Source organism: Trichechus manatus, unplaced genomic scaffold (genome assembly GCF_000243295.1).
Source record: "Trichechus manatus latirostris isolate Lorelei unplaced genomic scaffold, TriManLat1.0 scaffold00001, whole genome shotgun sequence".
NCBI lineage: Eukaryota > Metazoa > Chordata > Mammalia > Sirenia > Trichechidae > Trichechus > Trichechus manatus.
In genome coordinates this window covers 12,603,198-12,623,312 of record NW_004443937.1, presented here as the reverse complement: position 1 = coordinate 12,623,312, position 20,115 = coordinate 12,603,198, and the positions used below count along the sequence as shown (strand labels likewise).

The window sequence follows — 20,115 nt, the reverse complement described above, 5'->3', positions numbered from 1 at the left end:
GTCATTAGGGAAATGCAAATCAATACTACAATGAGATACCACTTTCATATCCACTAAAACCCAGCCCAAATGCACTGTGTTGATTCCGACTCACAGCGACCCTATAGGACAGAGTAGAACTTCCCCATAGGGTCTCCAAGGCTGTAAATCTTTATGGAAGCAGACTGCCACATCTTTCTCCCGTGAAGCAGCTGATGGGTTTGAACTGCTGACCTTTTCAGTTAACATCCAAGCGTTTAACCACTGTGCCACTAGGGCTCCTTTCATATCCACTATTGATAGCTAAAATCAGAAATACAGACAATAACAAGTGTTGGAGAGGATGTGGAGAAACTGGAACCCTCGTACACTGCTGGTGGGGATGTAAAATTGTGCAGCTGCGGTGAAAAAGAGTTGGGCAGTTCCTCAAAATGTTAAACATAGAGTTACCATATAACCCAGCAATTCCACACCTAGATATATACCCAAGAGAAATGAAAGCATATGTCCCAGCAAAAACTTGTACACCAATGTCCATAGCAGCATTATTCATAATAACCAAAAAGTAGAAACAACCCAAACGTTCATCAACTGAGGAATGGCTAAATAAAACATGGTACATCCATACAACGGAATATTATTCACCAATAAAAGGAATGAAGTAATCATACATCTACAACATGGATGAACCCTGAAAACACTATGCTGAAAGAATCCAGTCACAAAGGACCACATATTGTACAATTTCATTTATATGAAATACATAGAACAAGCAAATCTATAGAGACACAAAGTGTATCAGTGGTTGCCAGGGGCTGGAAAGAAGGGGAAATGGGCACTGACTACAGTGGAGCTTTCTTTTTGGGGTGATGAAAATGATCTAAAATTAGATTGAAGTAATAGTTGCATAATTCTGTGAATATACTTTGCTATTAGGTGCCATCGAGTTGGTCCCAACTCATAGTGACACTATGTACAAGAGAACGAAACACTGTGCCATCCTCACTAACTGTTGTTATACTTTAGCCCATTGTTACAGCCACTGTGTCAATCCATCTCATTAAGGGTCTTCCTCTTTTTCGCTGACCCTCTACTTTACCAAGTGTGATTGTCCTCCAGGGACTAGTCCCTCCTGGTAACATGTTCAAAGCATATGAAACGAAGTTTTGCCATCCTTCCTTCTAAGGAGCATTCTGGCTATATTTCTTCCAAGACCAATTTGTTCGTTCTTCTGGCAGTCCACGGTATATTCAATATTCTTCCCCAACACTATAATTCAAAGGCATCAATTGTTCTTCGGTCTTCTTTATTCACTGTCCAGTTTTCACATGCATATGAGGTGACTGAAAACACCATGGCTTGGGTGAGGTGCACCTTAATCCTTAAAGTGACATCTTTGCTTTTTACCACTTTACAGAGGTCTTTTGCAGCAGATTTGCCCAGTGTAATGCGTTGTTTGATTTCCTGACTGCTGCTTCCATGGGCGCTGATTGTGGATCCAAGTAAAATGAAATCCTTGACAACTTCAATTTTTTCTCCATTTATCATGATGTTGCTTATTGGTCGGTCCAGTTGTCAGAATTTGTTTTCTTTATGCTAAGGTGTAATCCATACTGAAGGCTATAGTCTTTGATCTTCATCAGTAAGTGCTTCAAGTCTTCACTTTCAGCAAGGAAGGTTGTGTCATCTGCACATCGCAGATTAATGAGCCTTCCTCCAATCCTGATCCACGTTCATCTACATATAGTTCAGCTTCTCGGATTATTTGCTCAGCATACAGATTGAATAAGTATGGTGAAAGGATACAAACCTGATGCACACCCTTCCTGATTTTAAATCACACAGTATCCCCTTGTTCTGTTCGAACAACTGCATCTTGGTCCATGTACAGGTTCGGTATGAGCACAATTAAGTTTTCTGGATTCCTATTCTTCATAATGTTATCCATAATTTGTTATGATCCACAGTCAGATGCCTTTACATAGTCAGTAAAACACAGATAAACATCCTTCTGGTATTCTCTGCTTTCAGCCATAATCCATCTAACCTCAGCAATGATATCCCTTGTTCCATGTCCTCTTCTGAACCCAGCTTGAATTTCTAGCAGCTCCCTGTCGATGTACTGCTGCAACTGCTTTCAAATGATCTTTATCATAATTTTACTTGTGTGTGATATTAATGATATTGTTTGATAATTTCCACACTCTGCTGGATCACCTTTCTTTGGAATGGGCACAAATATGGATCTCTTCTAGTCAGCTGGCCAGGTAGCTGTCTTCCAAACTTTTTGGCATAGAGGAGTGAACGCTTTCAGTGATGCATCTGTTGAAACATCTCAGTTGGTATTCTGTCAATTCCTGGAGCCTTGTTTTTCACCATTTCCTTTCAGCACAGCATAGACTTCTTCCTTCAGTACCATTGGTTCTTGACCATACGCTACCTCCTGAAATGGCTGAACACCAACCAATTCTTTTTGGTACAGTGACTCTGTGTATTCCTTCCATCTTCTTTTGATGCTTCCTACATCGTTTAATATTTTCCCTGTAGAATCCTTCAATATTGCAACTCAAGTCTTGAATTTTCTTTTCAGTTCTTTCAGCTTGAGAAATGCCGAGCATGTTCTTCCCTTTTCCTTTTCTAACACTAGGTCTTTGCGCATTTCATTATAATACTCTGTCTTCACGAGCTGCCTAAATTGCACACTTATCTCTCAATAAAGCTGTGACTTTACCACATAAATGTGTGGCTTTAGGCAAGTTATTGGACCTCACCATGCCTCGTTTTCTTAACTGTAAAATGAGGATGATGATCACTGGGTCTCTCGATCTCTGAGAATTACAGGAGTCCTATGTGTGAACAGAATGTACATAGCAGGCTGCACGGAGCACATCATGCATCATTTGGAATGCTTTACATGCATTTACATGCCACTTAGTCCTGAAATAGCCCTATTTTACAGATGAAAAAATGATGCTCACGAAGGTTAATAAGCAATTTGTCTACGGTCATACCACTAGCAACTGTCAGTACTGGATTCACTCAAGCCTGCGAGATGACAAACAAGCCAGTGCCATTTAACCTCTTTGACACAGATGACCTCTGCTGAATCTCCCCCCAGCACCCTGGAGGTTTGGTAGGACTCGTTACCCATATTTTATAGGAAAACGCATTTGGACTCAGGAAGGTTAAGTGATTTGTCCAAGATCACACAGCTAGTAAGGGGGAGAAGCCTGGACTAACCCAGTGATCTCTGCACTAAAACACCTCTGGGGGGCAAAGGGGAGGCGTCAGCACAGATGGACAAAGTCCCAGATGCAAACTTCTCCCCAGCATCTCCAGCTAATCCCCTACTATACTTACTTGATGATTGGGTTCTCAAACTGCTTGGCACACCTCCACTGCCGGATGCAGGACAAGCAGTACGTGTGATTGCAGTTGGAGAGAATCCCGAATCTCCTCTCGGAAGCAGATGCCTTCTCAAGGATCACTTCCATGCAGATGCTGCACACTTTGTCCTGACTTGCCTGGAGGGCAAAGGCCTTTTCCATCTCGTGTTCAAAGGTTGACATGCAAATCTGAAGAACAGACAGGGACAAGAAAAGGCTTCTCAGGTGCTGGGCCACAGAGGAGTACAGCGAGCCCTGAGAGCAGCTGCCAGCCACAAACACCCTGCTTCAGGCAGGGCCCAGCAGTCCCACAGATTCAGACACTAAGCTCTCCCTCAGATCACTAAAAGGACCTCACACCATCACCGGGGCCAGCCCTTTGCTCTCCTACTATGATCTGGTCACCTCCATTTCAGAGCCAAGACCACAGAGGGCCACACAGGTTAGGGGACTACTGTGGGCTTGTAGAGTTCAGATGGCCTGGAACCCTGGGCTCCTGGTGCCTCTGGGCAGTGCCCTTCCCCGCTATGAACCATGCAACATCAGCAATGCTGACTACTCCTTCACCTGAAACACTAGGCTGGCAGTCCAGGGTCACAGTAAGCAGCACCACCTCTCCAAGAAAATAACTGGCTTACTGAATTCATTCATTCACTAAGTGTGCCCTGAAAACCTGGGTACTAGCACTGTGTGCCAGGGACTACTGAGACCCAGGCCCTGCCCTGGGGAGCTACTGTACACACATGCGAGACAAACCAATGAGCACAACACAAAGACCTCTGCATGTCTGGGTAGAGAGAAAAACTTTGACTCTAGACTCACCTGGAAACTCACTAGGGAGACAGGAGAGGGACAGACTCAGACTCTATGTCCCACAGCGGCTCCCGGGCATCACGACCAGCCAGACAGTCCAACTCTCAATTACCCAGGAACGCACTGTCCATGGAGACTGTGTCAGGCGCCCACCCAGAGAGGGGCCCTTCCCTAACAGGCCCCCAAAACTGTCTCGTCCCTCATTAGTGTCTAGCCCTAAACTGAAGTAACACTGTCTCTCACTTTCTAGCCCTGTCTCTCTTATCCACCTTCACACCCCTGTACCCAAGCGCTGAGCTGAACATGAGGCAGCCTCAACAAATGCTTGGTGAATGAATGACCTTAAAAGTCCTGTCCAACACTTGGTTCCTCAGATTCTATGCTTTGGGCTCCTCAAATTCTCCAGAACCAGCCCAGCTAGATCCCAACCACAGAAGTATTTATGTTTATGGATGTTTGTGTGTGTGTATTACTTACACACACACACACACACACATTCTCTCTCTCTCTCCCCCCCCCCCCCCCCCCCCCCCTCGAGCTACCCACACTTTTGTCGCTCAGTGCAGTTCATATGCCTTAAAGGGAGCCCGTGCAAAGGTCGGCATCTTTACCTTCTCATGTGCTTTTCTTTGCTCCGGATCGAAGGGGTGCAGGACTTGTAACCTGCAGATCTCACACACCTCCCCATGCAGGTAGACACAAGCATCTCCAAAGTGACATTCCCCAGCAGCGGCATAGGGGCACAGCTGCTGCTCGCTGGTATAGGAGCTGCTGGCTTCTAAGTCATCAAGGCCACTCCTGATTGCTTCCAGGTAGGAGTGCGGCTTCATCTCCAGGCTGTTCTGGGGGTCGCTGCAGCCCCCTGGGTTACTCACCACACAAGGCAGAGCCTTGTCCTCAGCCAGGCCACAGAGATCTAATGCAAACATACAGGACACACACAAGTGAAAACTGGCTCAATCTTTGTGGTAAGCAGTAAAGCCAAAACCTAACAAATTAAGCACCTCTGACTGGGCTCCAGAGTTTCACTCTTGGGACTATATTGCAAACAAACAAACAAAAAACAGGTCAAGAGGGAAAAATAAAAGGAATAGTATAAAATCGTCACAATGGCATTACTTATAATAATAAAACTGAAAAACACAAATGTCAAGATAGGGAAACAGCAAAGCAGGCCATCATATATTTACACAGAAAAATACTAACGTAGATGTTTGAAAATGGCAAGTATAGAAATGTCAACACATGGACCAGTTAGCACTTAAAAAAATTACAGAACAGGAATACTGATTATGAAGGAATGGAAGACAACCAATCTCTGAATGTTCACTCTCTGCTGGGTCTTGGGCTAGGCACTTAAATGTACAAGATCTGATATAATCCTCCCAGTAATCCTGTGAGGAAGAGATTTTAATCCCCATTTCATGGGACCTGAAGTGCAGAAAAGCAAACACTGCGCCCAAGTTTACACAGCCAGGAAGTGAGGAGATTGAGACCCTGATCCATCTGTCTCCAAGGCCTGTGTTCTTTCTACTCCCCACCACTCCTCTAAGGTTCTGTGAAAATACGTAAGTCGGGAGGGAATTTAGAATGAGGTCAACAGAATCTAGCCGTTTGCTTTGTATCAGTAAAGTTGCTTAATATTTTAAAGTGAACTTGGATAAAAATCTGGAGTAAGTCTTTGAGTCCTGAAGCCAGTGTTAAATTACGCTGTGGCAACCCCCTTCTCAAACCAGAGGTGACTGCCTTCCCATCACACATACTCATGAGCCTTTTTTGAGGTACCATATTTGATGGAATTGATTTCCTGTTAGTTTAGGATGGAGCCTGCGAATCTTATGCTGCACAATTCCCAGAACTAGAAACCCCTTCACCTGAGTGGGGACCAGCCAATAAAAACAACTTTAACAATTTGCAGCCTTCTTCCTCCCAAACCCTGTTCCAGGGTAGAGACCACATCTCAAACTCCAACACACTATTCTATTTCCGAAGGTGCAGCCTAAAAATCCTAAAGACGTTAGATGTCGTCAAGTCAGTTCCAGCTCATAGTGACCCCATGTACAATAGAATGAAACACCGACTGGTCCTGCCCCATCCTCACAATCGTTGTTATGTTTGAGCCCACTGCTGCAGCCACTGTGTCAATCCTTATCATTGAGCGTCTTCCTCTTTTTTTGCTAAACCTCTACTTTACCAAGCATGATGTCCTTCTCCAGGTACTGGTCCCTCCTGGTAACATGTTCAAAGTACATGAGGTGAAGTCTATGAATTGACTTAAATATCAAATGCTGAAATGTGCTCTTTGTCAACACATTTAGCTTTGGAATGAGTAGCTTGATGCTTCTCACCAACTGGGCAACCACCCTATGCAGACAGCAATTACACACTGACAAAAAGATCACTTTTTATGTTTTACCAAGACAAACTTGGGGCTCAGCCCAGCTTTGAGCATGAGGCAGAAGCAGCATCCAAACACTGCAGCCACGTGAACCTTTCTCAGACTAGTTCTGGTGTCTCTACATTTGGAGGGGTATTAGGTTAGGAGTCCCCTTGACAAGACAAGGTCAGGAGCATCAAGAATGAGCAAGGTGGGAAAAAAAAGACTGCTTTTCAAAAAGAGGCAATGAAAGGATTGTGCTCACTCACTTCGGTCTCTAAGCACCAATGTTCTCTTTTCACGTTTCCCAGGCTCGTGTAAGCTAGTTTTCATAATAGATGCAGAGAGTTCAGAAGGAGAGTGAGAACTGTGGAAACCCGGGGAGGGCACACCGTGGGGGACGGTGCCCGCAGCACCACCCACTGCAGCAGAGGGTCTTGTGTGATCATATCTAAACAAAGCACACGCAGATGCATTAGTGGACACACACACGCACACACCTCCCTCCACTCCTGGACATGGAACATTCCTCCTCCTGCGCCATTTGCTGAGGGAGACAACAAGGTACTCGTCCCCAGTATTTTCATCTACAAAAGGCTCATCTATTAATAAGAGCCTCCTGCCACTCAGAGTGTCTGTCACCTACACTCAAGTGTCCCCAAGGGACTCTATCAGGATGGATGTACTGTACCAGACCACCCACAGAGAGCCTGAATGTTCCAAACAGATGCTCAACTGACATCTCCTGACTCCCAATCCAGTGTTACTTTGGGCAGGAGTCCCCCGAAATGTTGATGATGGCCAACGTAAGAGCCAGGAGACAGGACTCTCCTTGACTGTCACTCTGGGGAGGGAAAGGTGAGCCAATTTCCATCGCCTCCACTCAACACAGTGAGGGAGTGAAGGAAGCTTGCGGTGTAGGGAAGAACAGGGTAGCTGTTGGTCTAAACTGCCCTGAGGCAACCCGTTTCTCATAGCAGAGGAGACTGCCTTCCCCTCACACATACTCCTGAGCCTTTTTAGAGGTACCATATTTGATGGAATTGATTACATTAGTTTAGGATGGAATCACGAAAGCACAGGAACAGGCCTTTGGAATTTTTTCCTGTCTAAAAGTTAAAAAATTTTGCCTATAGAATATATGTATATAAACGTTCACTGCAGGGTATTTGTAGCAAAAAAAACTGGAAGCCATTTAAGCATCTAACAGAGGTATAGTTAATAAAATGATGGTACATTAACATTATGAACCATTATAGAATTACAGTTAGGAGACACAGTAGCAGCATAGGAGAAAGTTTATGACATGCTAAGTGGGGAAAAAAAGCAAGATATAAAATCTTATATATATTATATGCTGCAATTCTATAACTATATACTCATAAGAATAAAGCCTGAGAAGTGATTTTGAAAAAATTAATATTTTGGTTTTAATATTATCTGCTATACTTTTGGTAATACTGTCATGTTATTTTTAAATTAAAAATTTTCCCTCAGCAGAACCTATGTTTCAAACGAAGGAACTGAATCCCTAATAGTACTGAACTCCAGGTTAACAGGTGGGGATAGCTGGAGGATCTTGCCTGCAACGAGTTCCATAGGCGCAGTAACCCTTCTGATAGTATTTGCAGATGGTGGAGGGCTTGCTGTTCGCCAAGTCATGTGAGAACAGGCACTGGTTTCCTTCCCGACACACACCATGCATAAAATACCTGGAGAGACAAGCAAAGGCATCAAACTTTTAGAAGGACACTATGCTTTATAATCACCACAGTCCTGAACCTAGCATACATAATATTTATTAAGTACATATTATCTGTGAAAAAGCTCTACTAGGCGTTGGAGACATACATACTTCTATTCTAAGACACAGTGATCTTAGATGTACCACAAATGATTCAACGATAGCTTTTCTGAAAGAAAAGCCAATGATCCCATCAGTTTCTATTTTTAAGATATATATCCTTCTGATTTAAGATACAGCTGAAATTCTTGTTATTTGCGGTAGTTGTATTCTATAAAAGGCACCACGAACACTTATTAGCAAACACACTGCTCCTAGGAGAATACAGGGTTAGGTTCCTGTGCGCCTTTGGTCACAGCATTTTCATCAACCGATCAATATACAACCTTGTTTTATGTGTGTTTGTTTAAAGGCACCTTACTTAATCATTAGCATTAACTCATGCCTGAACAAAGCTTATCTAACACATGTATTTTCTCCTTAAGGTACATCACAGCTTTCTTGCTCTTAGGAACAACAGACAGCACTTCAGCAGTATGCTGGGATCCATTTTAAACAATAAAAGCACCAACAAAAAGCACAAAAATGCAAAGACTGTGGCACTAAAAAGGACACTTGTTTGCAGTATGAGAGATGAAGCAAGAAGGCAGAGTCGAGTCACCTTGTTCAACCCCAGCTGAGAATGTGCATACTGGGTGACTCAGTTTTTTCACTGCTGTGTGTATGCCTGTGAAAAACCACAAAAGTGCCACAAGTATTGATTTTAGGGTTACAAAAAATTTTTAGCAAGTTGATGAATTCACAAATATATAATCTATGAATAATGAGGATCGATTTTATGTTAAATACACCAAAGACACAAGGAAAATATTAGCCCAAGAGACAGGAAGGGCCACATAAACCAGAGACTTCATCAACCTGTGACCAGAAGAACTAGACGGTACACAGCTACCACCAATGACCGCCCTGACAGGGAACACAACAGAGAGTCCCTGATGGAACAAGACAAAGGTGGGGTACAGAACTCAAATTCTAGTAAGAAGACCAGACTTAATGGTCTCACTGAGACTGGAGGAACCCTGGAAAGCATGGCCTCCAGGTTCTCTATCAGACCAGAAATAAAACAATTTCCCAGGCCAACTCTTCGGACAGGGATTGGACTGGACTGTGGGACATAAAGTGATACTCATAAGGAGTGTGCCTCTTAGCTCAAGTAGCTACAAGAGACTAAACGGGCAACTTCTGTCTGGAGGTGAGATGGGAAGGCAGAGAGGGTTAGGAGATGGTTGAGTGGACATGGGGAGTCAGGGGTGGAAAGGAGGAATGTGCTGTCAGTATGGCGAGAGCAATTAGGGTCATATGTATGTATAAATTTTTGTATGACAGACTAACTTGAAACATAAACTTCATCTAAACTACAACAATAAAAAAAATTTATGTTAAAGATATAAATTATGAGTGTCATAATTAAGAAAATATAAAAATGGCTCTCTTTCTGCTCATAGAGCTTTTAAAGGGTACGGTTATAATGGAGTGGGAGAGACTTGTGCTCAAGACCCAGCCCTGCCACCTATGAGCAAGTCACATAACCAAACTCCCTGGGCCTCATCAGCTTCATCTATAAAATGAAGATTACATTACCTACTTCACTGGGTTGTGGTGGGGATCAAATAAGATAGGTAGCACCTAGTAAAAGAATGTTCCATTGAGATGTCCACTTCTGGCTCTGAAGGAGTAACCTGTACAGAATAACTGGGAGATATTCTAATTCTGTCCAGCCAGAGTGGAGAGACCTCATTGAATATTTACAGCAAACAGTGGAAAGACCCCAGAAAGAACACAGCTTGGTATTAAGGTCCTAGTCCTAGAGTAATGAGTATTTTAGACCAGCCCTAATAAAGCTTAAGGTCTCTGGATAGCGCAAATGGTTTGGGCTCATCTACTAACCAAAAGGTTGGTGGTTTGAACCCACCGAGTGGCTCAGTGGAAGAAAGGCCTAATGATCTGCTTCCGTAAAGATTACAGCCAAGAAAATCCTATGGAGCTCAGTTCTACTCTATAACACATAGGGTCACCATGAGTTAGAACTGACTCAACAGCAGTGAGTTGCCTTTTTTTTTTTTTTTAATAAAACTTAGAAACAAGCTTCAAAAGGATCAAGCTGATCAGCAAGTAACTTACTGTCAGCTGAAACAAACTTCAATACTCTTTAAAGCAAGGCAATAAAATCCAAATACTAAACAACACTTACAATGTTCAGCATACAATCAAAATTTCCTAGGCATGCCCAAAATCAGGAAAATGTGACCCATACCCAGGGAAAAAGTTAATCAATGACAGGAAGGACACAAATGATGGAATTAGCATACAAGGACTTTAGAAAAGCTATCGTAAATACACTCAATATGCTCAAAGATTTAAAAGGAAAACATAACGTGGAAAGAAATGGAAAATATAAAAAAGAACCAAATGGAACTTCTAGCAATGAAAAGTACAATATCTGAAATGAAAAATACACTAGATGAGCTTAACAGCAGATTAGACACCACAAAAGAAAAGATCAGAAAACCCGAAGACACAGCAATAGAAACTACCCAAACTGAAACAGAGAGAGAGAAAGAAACCAAAACAAAAAGAAAGAGAATAGATTTTTGCTTCTAGGTATGAAGGACTAACTGGTATCCAATTTGCCCTCCTACTGCAAAGAACTAGACAACTCCTTGAGAGAGGAGAAACTAGTGAGGTGAGTCCTAAGTTCAGCCTGGCTTTCTGCCTGGAGACATGTTCTGGACTGTGGTATAGGAAGCGGAATCCTACACAAAGCACAATGGTCTTGCTGAATGAGGAGACAAAGACTGGAGTTCAGGGAGGCTGAGGAGGGCTCTCTAAAGAGCCTGGAAATAGACCCACACATACATAATCAACTAACTTTTGATAAAGTTATCAATATAATTCAGTGGGAAAGGATAGTCTGTTCATCAGTTAATGCTGGACCTGACACCAAGTTATAAAAAAATGAAACTCAAATATGATGTGTCTGCTGATGTGACACAATATGAAGTACACAACATAACCCATGATGTGTTCTTGCCAAAAACATTTAACTGAATCCAACAAAACTTCAGAGCTAACTTCCAGTTTACAGGAAATACAGGAGATTAGAACAAGCTAAAAGACATCATGAGGAACAAACCAGATAAGCACAAAAGAAGGGCAGTATGTGAAACCTTTGGCTTGTCTCTTTAACAACTCATTGCCATGAAAAAAAAAGGGGGATTAAGTTTGGGAAATAGTTTGGAATTTTCTTAAAAGCTTAAGTATAAATTTACCATATGAGTCAACAATTCCACTCCTATGTATCTACCAAAAATAAACGAAAACATACGTCCACACAAAGACTTGTAGGTGAATGTTCACAGCTGCATTATGGTATTCATAATAGCAAGAAAATGGAAACCATCCAAATGTCCATCAACTGATGAATGGATTAAAAAAAGCGTACCACAGGCATACGACGGAGTATTATTCAGCAATAAAAAGGAATGAGGTACTACTGACGCATGCAACAACATACCTAAAACTCAAAAACATTATTCTAAGTGAAATAGCTTCCAGTTTACAGGAAATACAGGGGGTTGGGAACACATATTGTATGATTTGTATGATTCCATTTACATGCAATGTCCAGAAGAGTAGTCTTCAGAGACAAAAAGTAGATCAGTAGCTCTGTGGGGCTGGGGGAGTAGGGAATGGAAGGTAACTGCAAATGGGCACAAGGGATCTTTCTGGGGTGACATAAATGTTCTAAAATTTGATTGTGGTCATGGTTGTACAACTCTGTAAATTTACTAAGAATCTTTGAATTATACACTTAACATAGATGGATTTTATGATATGTAAATGATACCTCAATAAAATTGTTTAAAAAAAAGAAAAGAAAAACAGGAGGGCTCTGCTAGGTTAGTAGACAGAATATAAGGGATATATTAACCAGATGAAATATGCGGTCCTGGATTATATTCTAGTTTGGACAAACTAGCTATAAATGACTTTTTTGAGACAACTGGGGAAATCTGAGTATGGACTAGGTATTAGATAAAATGAATATTTATTGATATGAAAAGTTAAAGATTATTAACTGAAAAGAACAGATTATAAAACAGCATATATAGTATGATCTCATTTTGGTAAAACTTCATAAAGATATACATGCATTTGGAGCCCTGGTGGCGTAGTGGTTAAGACCTATGGCTGCTAACCGAAAGTTCGGCAGTGCAAATCCACCAGCCGCTTCTCGAAAACCCTATGGGGCAGTTCTACTCTTCCCTATAGGGTCGCCATGAGTTGGAATCGACTTGACGCCAACGGGTGTACATGCATTTAAAAATCTGGAAAGATATATAACAATGTGTTCACAGTGGCAATAGTTGACGGTATATGATACTTTTACTTCCTTATTTTTGCTGAACTGTGTTTTCTAACACTTCTACCATGAACATATACTACTTTTGAAATAATAAAAGGCTCTTAGTTTAAAAAACATTACAAAGACTATGCAATACTGGCAAGGATAGGTTCAGTACCTATCCCACAGTGGGTACCAAAAAGTACAGATCTTATTAAAGTCTAGTACAGGACACTGACAATTAACCTGACAGCTTAGCTGCAAAGGAGCAAAGTGCCTTATTAAAAAGTACGTGGAGAACTGGGGAAGCAGAGAGGAGACCTATGTCCTGGGCTGAGGGAGGGTCTGGGAGGGTGCCAGGGGAAACATCCTCCTGGAAGAGGTAATGTAAAGTCTTGAAGAATTAGGGGGTTAAAAGTGGAGAAGGGGTGGGAGGGAGGAGTACGTGCAGGCAGAGGGGACAGCAAGTAAAAAGGCTGAGACGTGTGGGCAGGCGTGCCCAGAGATGAGGCCATAGTACTGTTACCCTAATTGGGTTCCAAGAAACCCTGGCATTGGCTAAAATACTGTGTGCCTAAAAACAAGGGATAAAATCCGTCAAGTAAGCTACACGGCCTAATGCTTTCTCAGAGAAGTACAACAGACAGTAGCAGAGGAGGTTGAGTCCTGCAGTAAAGAAAACTGGGTACTGTGACTAAACACACCCTCTCTCAGGCCTTCTTCGGGAGGGTCACTCGAACTGCAGGTGGAGAACAGAATGGAGAATGCTGAAACTGCAGGCATGGACCCCATTAGAAGGCTGCCACAGTGTCCACGCTAGGAAGGCCTTAAAGAAATGAAATTGTCAGTTTATTAAAGGCTAAGGAAATCCTGCTATGAAACTCTTTTTAGTAAAGAACCCATGTTTTAATTTATCATTTAAAAAAAACCACATTATGGGAAATCTCAAACATATATGAAAGTAGACAGAATAACGGAAGGAACTCTTTAAGATGTACCCATGCCCAGCTTTCAAACTATCAATTCACAACCAATCTGATTTCACCTCTTTCACCCGTCTCCTGTAGGATTCTGACAACGTATCTTCTTTAAAAAGGGACAACTCACGTATCCCTTGAAAGAAGACTTTTGAACAGTGAGGTCTCTCCTTCCCTCTGGACAAGAAATATTATGAGAAATATACAAAATAAGAAAAAATATAAAATATGTGACAAGCAGTAACGATCAAAACTCTGTTTAGCACTTTAACCTTCTTTATCCCATTTAATCCTAACAATCCTGTGAGGAATATTATTACTACCCCTATCAAGGAAACCGTGGTGGCTTAGTGGTTAAGAGTTCAGATGCTAACCAAAAGGTCAGTAGTTCGACTCCACCAGGCGCTCCTTGGAAACCTTATGGGGCAGTTCTACTCTGTCCTACAGGGTCACTATGAGTCAGAATCAACTCCAAGGCAACAGGTTTTATCACACAAACAGGAGTTCCTGGGTGGCGCAAACTGTTGAGCACTGGGCTACTAACTGAAAAGCTGGCAGTTCAAACCCACCCAGATGAGTCTCAGAAGAACGACCTGGTGATCTGCTTCTGAAAGGTCACAGCCATGAAAACCTGATAGAGCACATTTCTACTCTGACACACGTGAGGTCACCATGGGTCAGAACAGACTTGACAGCAACTGGTGGTGGTATCATGTAAATAAGAAAATGGAGGCTCAGAGAGGTGTAATGACTGACAGATTTAATTGCTAGGTACCAGGTAAACAGAGACTCCAACTCTGGTCTTCCCAGACAGCTCTGACCTTTCGCCCAAAATTTGTTTCCTTACCGCTCTGCCTTTGTCCATACGGCGGCCCCTCCCTGTAAAGCTATTATTTCATTACTTAGCCCCCATCTTTTACCCACTGAATTACTATAACCCACCTTCCTTCATGTGCTGGCTTGAGTCCTGGCTAATCCAAGAAGCCGCCTGATGCCCTCCAGCCCAGTGAGCGTCCCCTCCTCTAACCCTTCACATTCACTGGCAGCCACCACACAGCATGGTACTTCCCAATCTGGGGCCCAACCCAACCGAGCTGGTGTCCTTGAACGTGTAGTTGGGACCACCTGGTCTCCAATGAAGAACACCTGGAAATAACAGGAAGACACAGCTGGTTCTGTCTGGAACTGGAGAAAGGTCTGACAACAGAAAGAACAGTCTCTAAGAAAGGCCAGGTAGGCCTGAGAGGCCCGACTGCCAGTGTCTCCAGAGAAAGGGTACCAGCGAACACAAGTGACCAGGTCACACTGCACATCTGGGCATGGGCGGCTACCTGAGCTGGACTCCAGGAGATGTGAAGCCCTCCCATCCTTGTTCACCAAGCAAACTTCTTTCTTCACGCCTTAGTCTCCCCAAAAGGAGAGGAAGTGCTGGCCAGGCTACCTGATGGTTACTTTTCTCCCAGGGAAATGATGGAAGAGTATTCTAGTTTATCTCAGTCTCTTTTGCATTTGGCTAGCACGAACCACCTCTGAGTACACCAACGGAAGCAAATTTCTAAGCCTACAAAAAAGAGTACAGACCCCTGTAACTTAAGTGACTATAAGTAGGAGCCATCCTATAGGGTCTTTTCTAGGTGGTCAGCTAGACTTTCCTGAGGGAATATCCCCACCTCACTCTTGCCTTTGCTTTTAAATAGCCAACAGCTGCTTTTGGGTCTTCCTCTAAATCAGACTGTACAGCAAACATCTTGCTATATGGCTATTTTAGGTTTACTTTAAAAAAAAAAAAAAGTCACAGAACCTAGAAAACTATGGACTAAAAAAAAAAAAAAAAAGGCTACACCAAAGGGCTCTTTTTATTCACAATACTTATTTATAAAGTGTGCAGAAAATAGTTACCATAGCAGGCCTGAGACTGCTATGCTTGGAAGGGCCTGCTTACAAGCCTAGCCGCTGACTGGCCTCTGGGAACTTGGCTGGTAAACAGTTCCCTACACTGATTTAAAAAAAAAAAAAAAGAAAAAAACTTTCCCTAACAGCCAAGGGTGGCTTACTGTGCTTACAATGTGGCTCATGCTAAACACCTGCTTTCCTGCTGGGAGTCTGGAATTTTGGTACATGCTAGGCAGAGGGTGCCTACGTGACCAGCCCCTAACAATTACACTGGGCGTGCTGAGTCTCTTAGAGGGCTTCCCTGGGCAGAAAGATCGCACCCATGTTACTGCATTTTCTTTGCTGAGGGAAGAATCACCTGTGGGACTCCTCATGGGAGGGAGAGGACATAAGGAGGCCTGCTCAGGGATTCCTCTCGACTCTGCCCATCTTTTTCCCTTGGGCTGTGTCTCCTCACTACCACACTGTAATAAATTTTAGCCTTGAGTATAAGTAGACGCGGAGTCCCACAAGTCCTTCTAGCCAATCTCAGAATGCGGAGATGGTCTTGGGGTCCTTGACACAAAAGTACAGTCATGTGTGGATTAAAGTCTACCATATGTTCTGTGAAACAGGATGATATGCAACCTAGGTCTGTGGGGGCAGGGCTCCCAGGCCAGTGGCCCCGGGGCTGCTGTGCGGTGTGCGCCCGGGCAACCCTAGGACACCTCAGGCGAGCACTCTGCCGGTCCTCCTGGCATGCAGCCCCAGAGTCCCGCGAAGGTCAGGGTAGGGAGGCTCCAGGCTCAGGCTCAGGCACCGTGGGAGTGGTCTCAGTGACCTGGCGCCCCCACCCCAGCTGGCCCCGCAATGCCTTTAGGCACTCGGGAGCAGGATAGGGAGCCCACTCTGCCCACTCCTCCCAGCGGCAGTGGCCCCTGTTCCCGCAGGTGGGGGCAGCGGATGTACCTGAGGTCAGACGTTGCCCAAACCTACATTACGCTGCGCATGACTGTATAATTCTCAACAGATTCTCAACAGTTTTTCTTTCTGAGAAATGGTACTCAACTGCAACATTATTTCAACTATCCTCAAATACAGTAATCCTTGACCTTTGACAGTGTAATAGCAAAAAAAAAAAAAAAAAAATCACTGCCAAGAACCAAGCCTGAATGACAAAGAGGTATCAGGATTGGTGAACTCATATATTTTGAAAGAGACTGCATTAAAAGTGGCTATATAACAGTTCCACAAAAATGAGATCTAACAATGTTTCATGTTCTTTTGGAGAAACCAAACCAGATTTGCTGAAACAACCAGGGTAGGAGACTATCAGAGGTCCTTTCTACCAGATATCCTTCTTTGTTGGAGCCCTGGTGGCGCAATGGTTAAGAGCTCAGGTGCTAACCAAAAGGTGGGCAGTTCAAATCCACCAGCCGCTCCTTGGAAACCCTATGGGGCAGTTCTACTCTGTCCTATAGGGTTGCTATGAGTCAGAATCAACTCGAGGGCAACTGGTTTGGTTGGCCCTATCAGGATGCCTTCCATAATTCTATCACCACCTCCCAGAAGTCCTATTCAGAAAACCTGCCTTCCAAACTGCACTTATTAATGATCTTTTCCATTAAAAAATAAAATATTTAACTGCCAATCAGAGTTGCTAGTGAGTTTTGCCATTTACAAGCTGAGTGACTTCATGCAAGCCACTTCACTTCTGTTAAGTGACTGAGCTGAGATTTAAACCAGTTCAAAAATAACTTCCAGACCACCATCACTGCATTCAAGAAAGGTGAGTCTGAAGCAAGTGTTATATAAGAGATGAAGCCAGTCCAGTCCTATTTTTGCAGCATATGTCATAATTTCCACTCCCCGGTGATAAACACAAAACCACCTTGAGCACATTCTGCCTGTCCTGTGAGACATCTCTGGCATCCGCTTACAACCATTCCACTCCATTTGTGTTACACTAGATGTGATCCAGGCCTCTTTTGCGTTGCACCTTGTAACACATTTCCATTGCTCCCTCTTCCTCATGCCCAAACTACCCCTTATGCTATCCAAGAAAGAAGACCGAGACATAAACAAGAAGAGAGGGCAACACAGGTTCTTTCTTGGGGACAATTCAAAGGCGTCTGTTTCCCTGGGACCCTCAGACTGTTTCAGACAGTAAGGATATTTTAAGTTACAAAGGGTAACAGGTTCACTACTAGCCACTCAGAACAGGCAGTAGCTCTAGCTGCAGCTGAGGGCAGAGCCAAACAGACTCCATCTAGTTTCTTACAAGGCCCTTCATGGTGACTCTCTCTAGCAAAATACATTTGCAAAATCATTTCCAACTGTATGGGTAACTTGCATCCTCAGTGTTACTTTCTTTACACCCACCCTCTGCGTGTTTTCACTAGCTCAAACTGTATGACTGTACTGCTGTCATAGCACATCCTTTGAGGCGGGGAGGGAGCTATCACTAGGCATGGTGGTAGGTGCAAAATAAACTTTTAGATTAGAGGTGGGATAAAATAAAGTACAGTGTAGTGATTAAGTGCCTCTAAATCAAGTGATTATATGATTCTGAAGTCAGATTGCTTGCTTTGTGACACTGAGCAAACTACCTAAATCCCCAAGCCTCAGTTTCCCCATCAGTAACATGGCTATAATGACTATTTACTTCATAGATGCTGTGACAGACTACTGTGAGGTTTAAAGGAAACAATGCATGCAAGTGCTTAGCCTAACATTGTAAATGCTCGAAGACGTTTGTTATTATGTAGAAGACGGTTTGTTATTATGTAGTCTTCTAACCAATCCTGCCAGTTAGGTATCACCAGCCCCATTTCACAGATGAGCCTATTGTGGCACAGGTGGTGCAGGGATGAGAATCTGGGACTGCCCAATTCCAGAGCCCATGCTCTTCCTACCACTTACCCACTCACAAGATCCCCCATGTCTTGTGACTTTCAAAGAACCAAAACTCTAGGTTTGATTATCTTGGGAAACTGAAATTCAAGGTCTTCTACTAGTGTCTGCAGCCATGGTGGCGCAGTGGTTAAGAGCTTGGCTGCTAACCAAAAGGTCAGCAGTTTGAATCCACCAGCTGCTCCTTAGAAACCCTACAAGGCAGTTCTACTCTGTCCTATGGGGTAGCTATGAGTTGGAATCGACTCCATTCCAGTGGGTTTGGTTTTGGTTTCTACTAGTGATTATCAGATGAAGGGACCTCTATCACATGAGGGGAAAAAGAATCTGTTACCAAGCTATAATTAAGAGCCTGCACAGGACTTTGAAAACATATTGGAAGGCACAGGGAGATGGTTAGGAAAAAGAATCAGCAAAAATGACCCCCAAGATGCAATTTTGGACAGAGTGGCATGCTGAGGAATTAGGAGAGTTGACTGATAGCAGAACTGTGTTAGCTGCCATTCTTACCATTCCAGGCAATAAACGTATGGAGTCTCTTTACCATTAAATCTGGGAATCCTAGTATGCAATGTCTATCTCTTGGAGAGACATAATGCATAGTGGAATGAAAGCAAAACTGATACCCTTCCCTGCTGCCATTTGGAATAAGCATGTACATCACATCCCAGGCAGGCAACAAACCTATAAGTGCTTTGTGCCCTGAGATAAACTGAAAAACAGCCAAGCACTCTGTTTAGATCTGGTCCCCAAAATAAATGGTACCTTGAACACTTCCTGTAGGTTACTGATGTCTGAGACTTTTGTGGAGAAGATAATCAAACGAGAAAAGCTTTTTCACCATGAACACACTAATGTAAACTTGGTACTCTTGTTGTAGGTTGTTTCTAAGGTTTTGTATTATAAACAGTTGTTGTTAGGTGCCGTCAAGTACAACAGAATGAAACGATGCCCGGTCCTGCACCATCCTCACAATCATTTCTATGTGTTACGTTTGAGCCCATTGTGGCAGCCACTGTGTCAATCCATCTTGTTGAGGGTCTTCTTTTTCACTGACCTCCTACTTTATCGAGCATGATGCCCTTCTCCAGGGACTGGTCCCTCCGGATAACATGTCCAAAGTACATGAGACGAAGCCTCCCCATTCTCGCTTCTAAGGAGCATTCTAGCTGTACTTCTTCAAGACAAATTTGTTCGTTCCTCTGGCAGTCCATGGTATATTCAATATTCATTGCCAACACTGTAATTCAAAGGCATCAATTCCTTGGTCTTCCTTATTCATTGTTCAGCTTTCACATGCATTTGAGGCAACTGAAAATACCATGTCTTCAGTCAGGCACAAAGTGACATCTCTGCTTTTTAGCACTTTACAGAGGCCTTTTGCAGATTTGCCCAATGCAATACATCGTTTGATTTCCTGACTGCTGCTTCCATGGGCACTGACTGTGGATCCAAGTAAAATGAAGTCCTTGATAACTTCAATATTTTCTCTGTTCATCATGATGCTGCTTATTAGTCCAGCTGTGAAGATTTCTGTTTTCTTCATGGTAAGGTGTAATCCATACTGAAGGCTGTAGTCTTTGATCTTCATCAGTAAGTGCTTCAAGTCCTCTTCACTTTCAGCGAGCAAGGTTGTGTCATCTGCATAT

The 20,115-nt window shown here is 43.2% G+C and overlaps 1 protein-coding gene across 2 annotated transcripts in view; it reads right to left on the bottom strand.

Annotated features, from left to right (window-relative positions):
• The window catches only part of MKRN2 (makorin ring finger protein 2), a 39,222-nt gene that overhangs the window by 14,903 nt on the left and 4,204 nt on the right, over positions 1–20,115 (bottom strand). Inside the window, exons 1-5 of one of the 2 annotated variants that reach the window (XM_023740795.1) lie at positions 13,409–14,068; positions 8,139–8,267; positions 6,825–7,006; positions 4,790–5,094; positions 3,340–3,554 (exon numbers count right to left, since the gene is read on the bottom strand). In XM_023740795.1, coding sequence (XP_023596563.1) covers positions 3,340–3,554; positions 4,790–5,094; positions 6,825–7,006; positions 8,139–8,260 — 824 coding nt within the window. In that variant the 5' untranslated portion in view covers positions 8,261–8,267; positions 13,409–14,068. Of the gene's footprint in view, positions 1–3,339; positions 3,555–4,789; positions 5,095–6,824; positions 7,007–8,138; positions 8,268–13,408; positions 14,069–20,115 lie in introns of those variants that run through there. The other variant, XM_012554157.2, reaches the window with a different exon arrangement.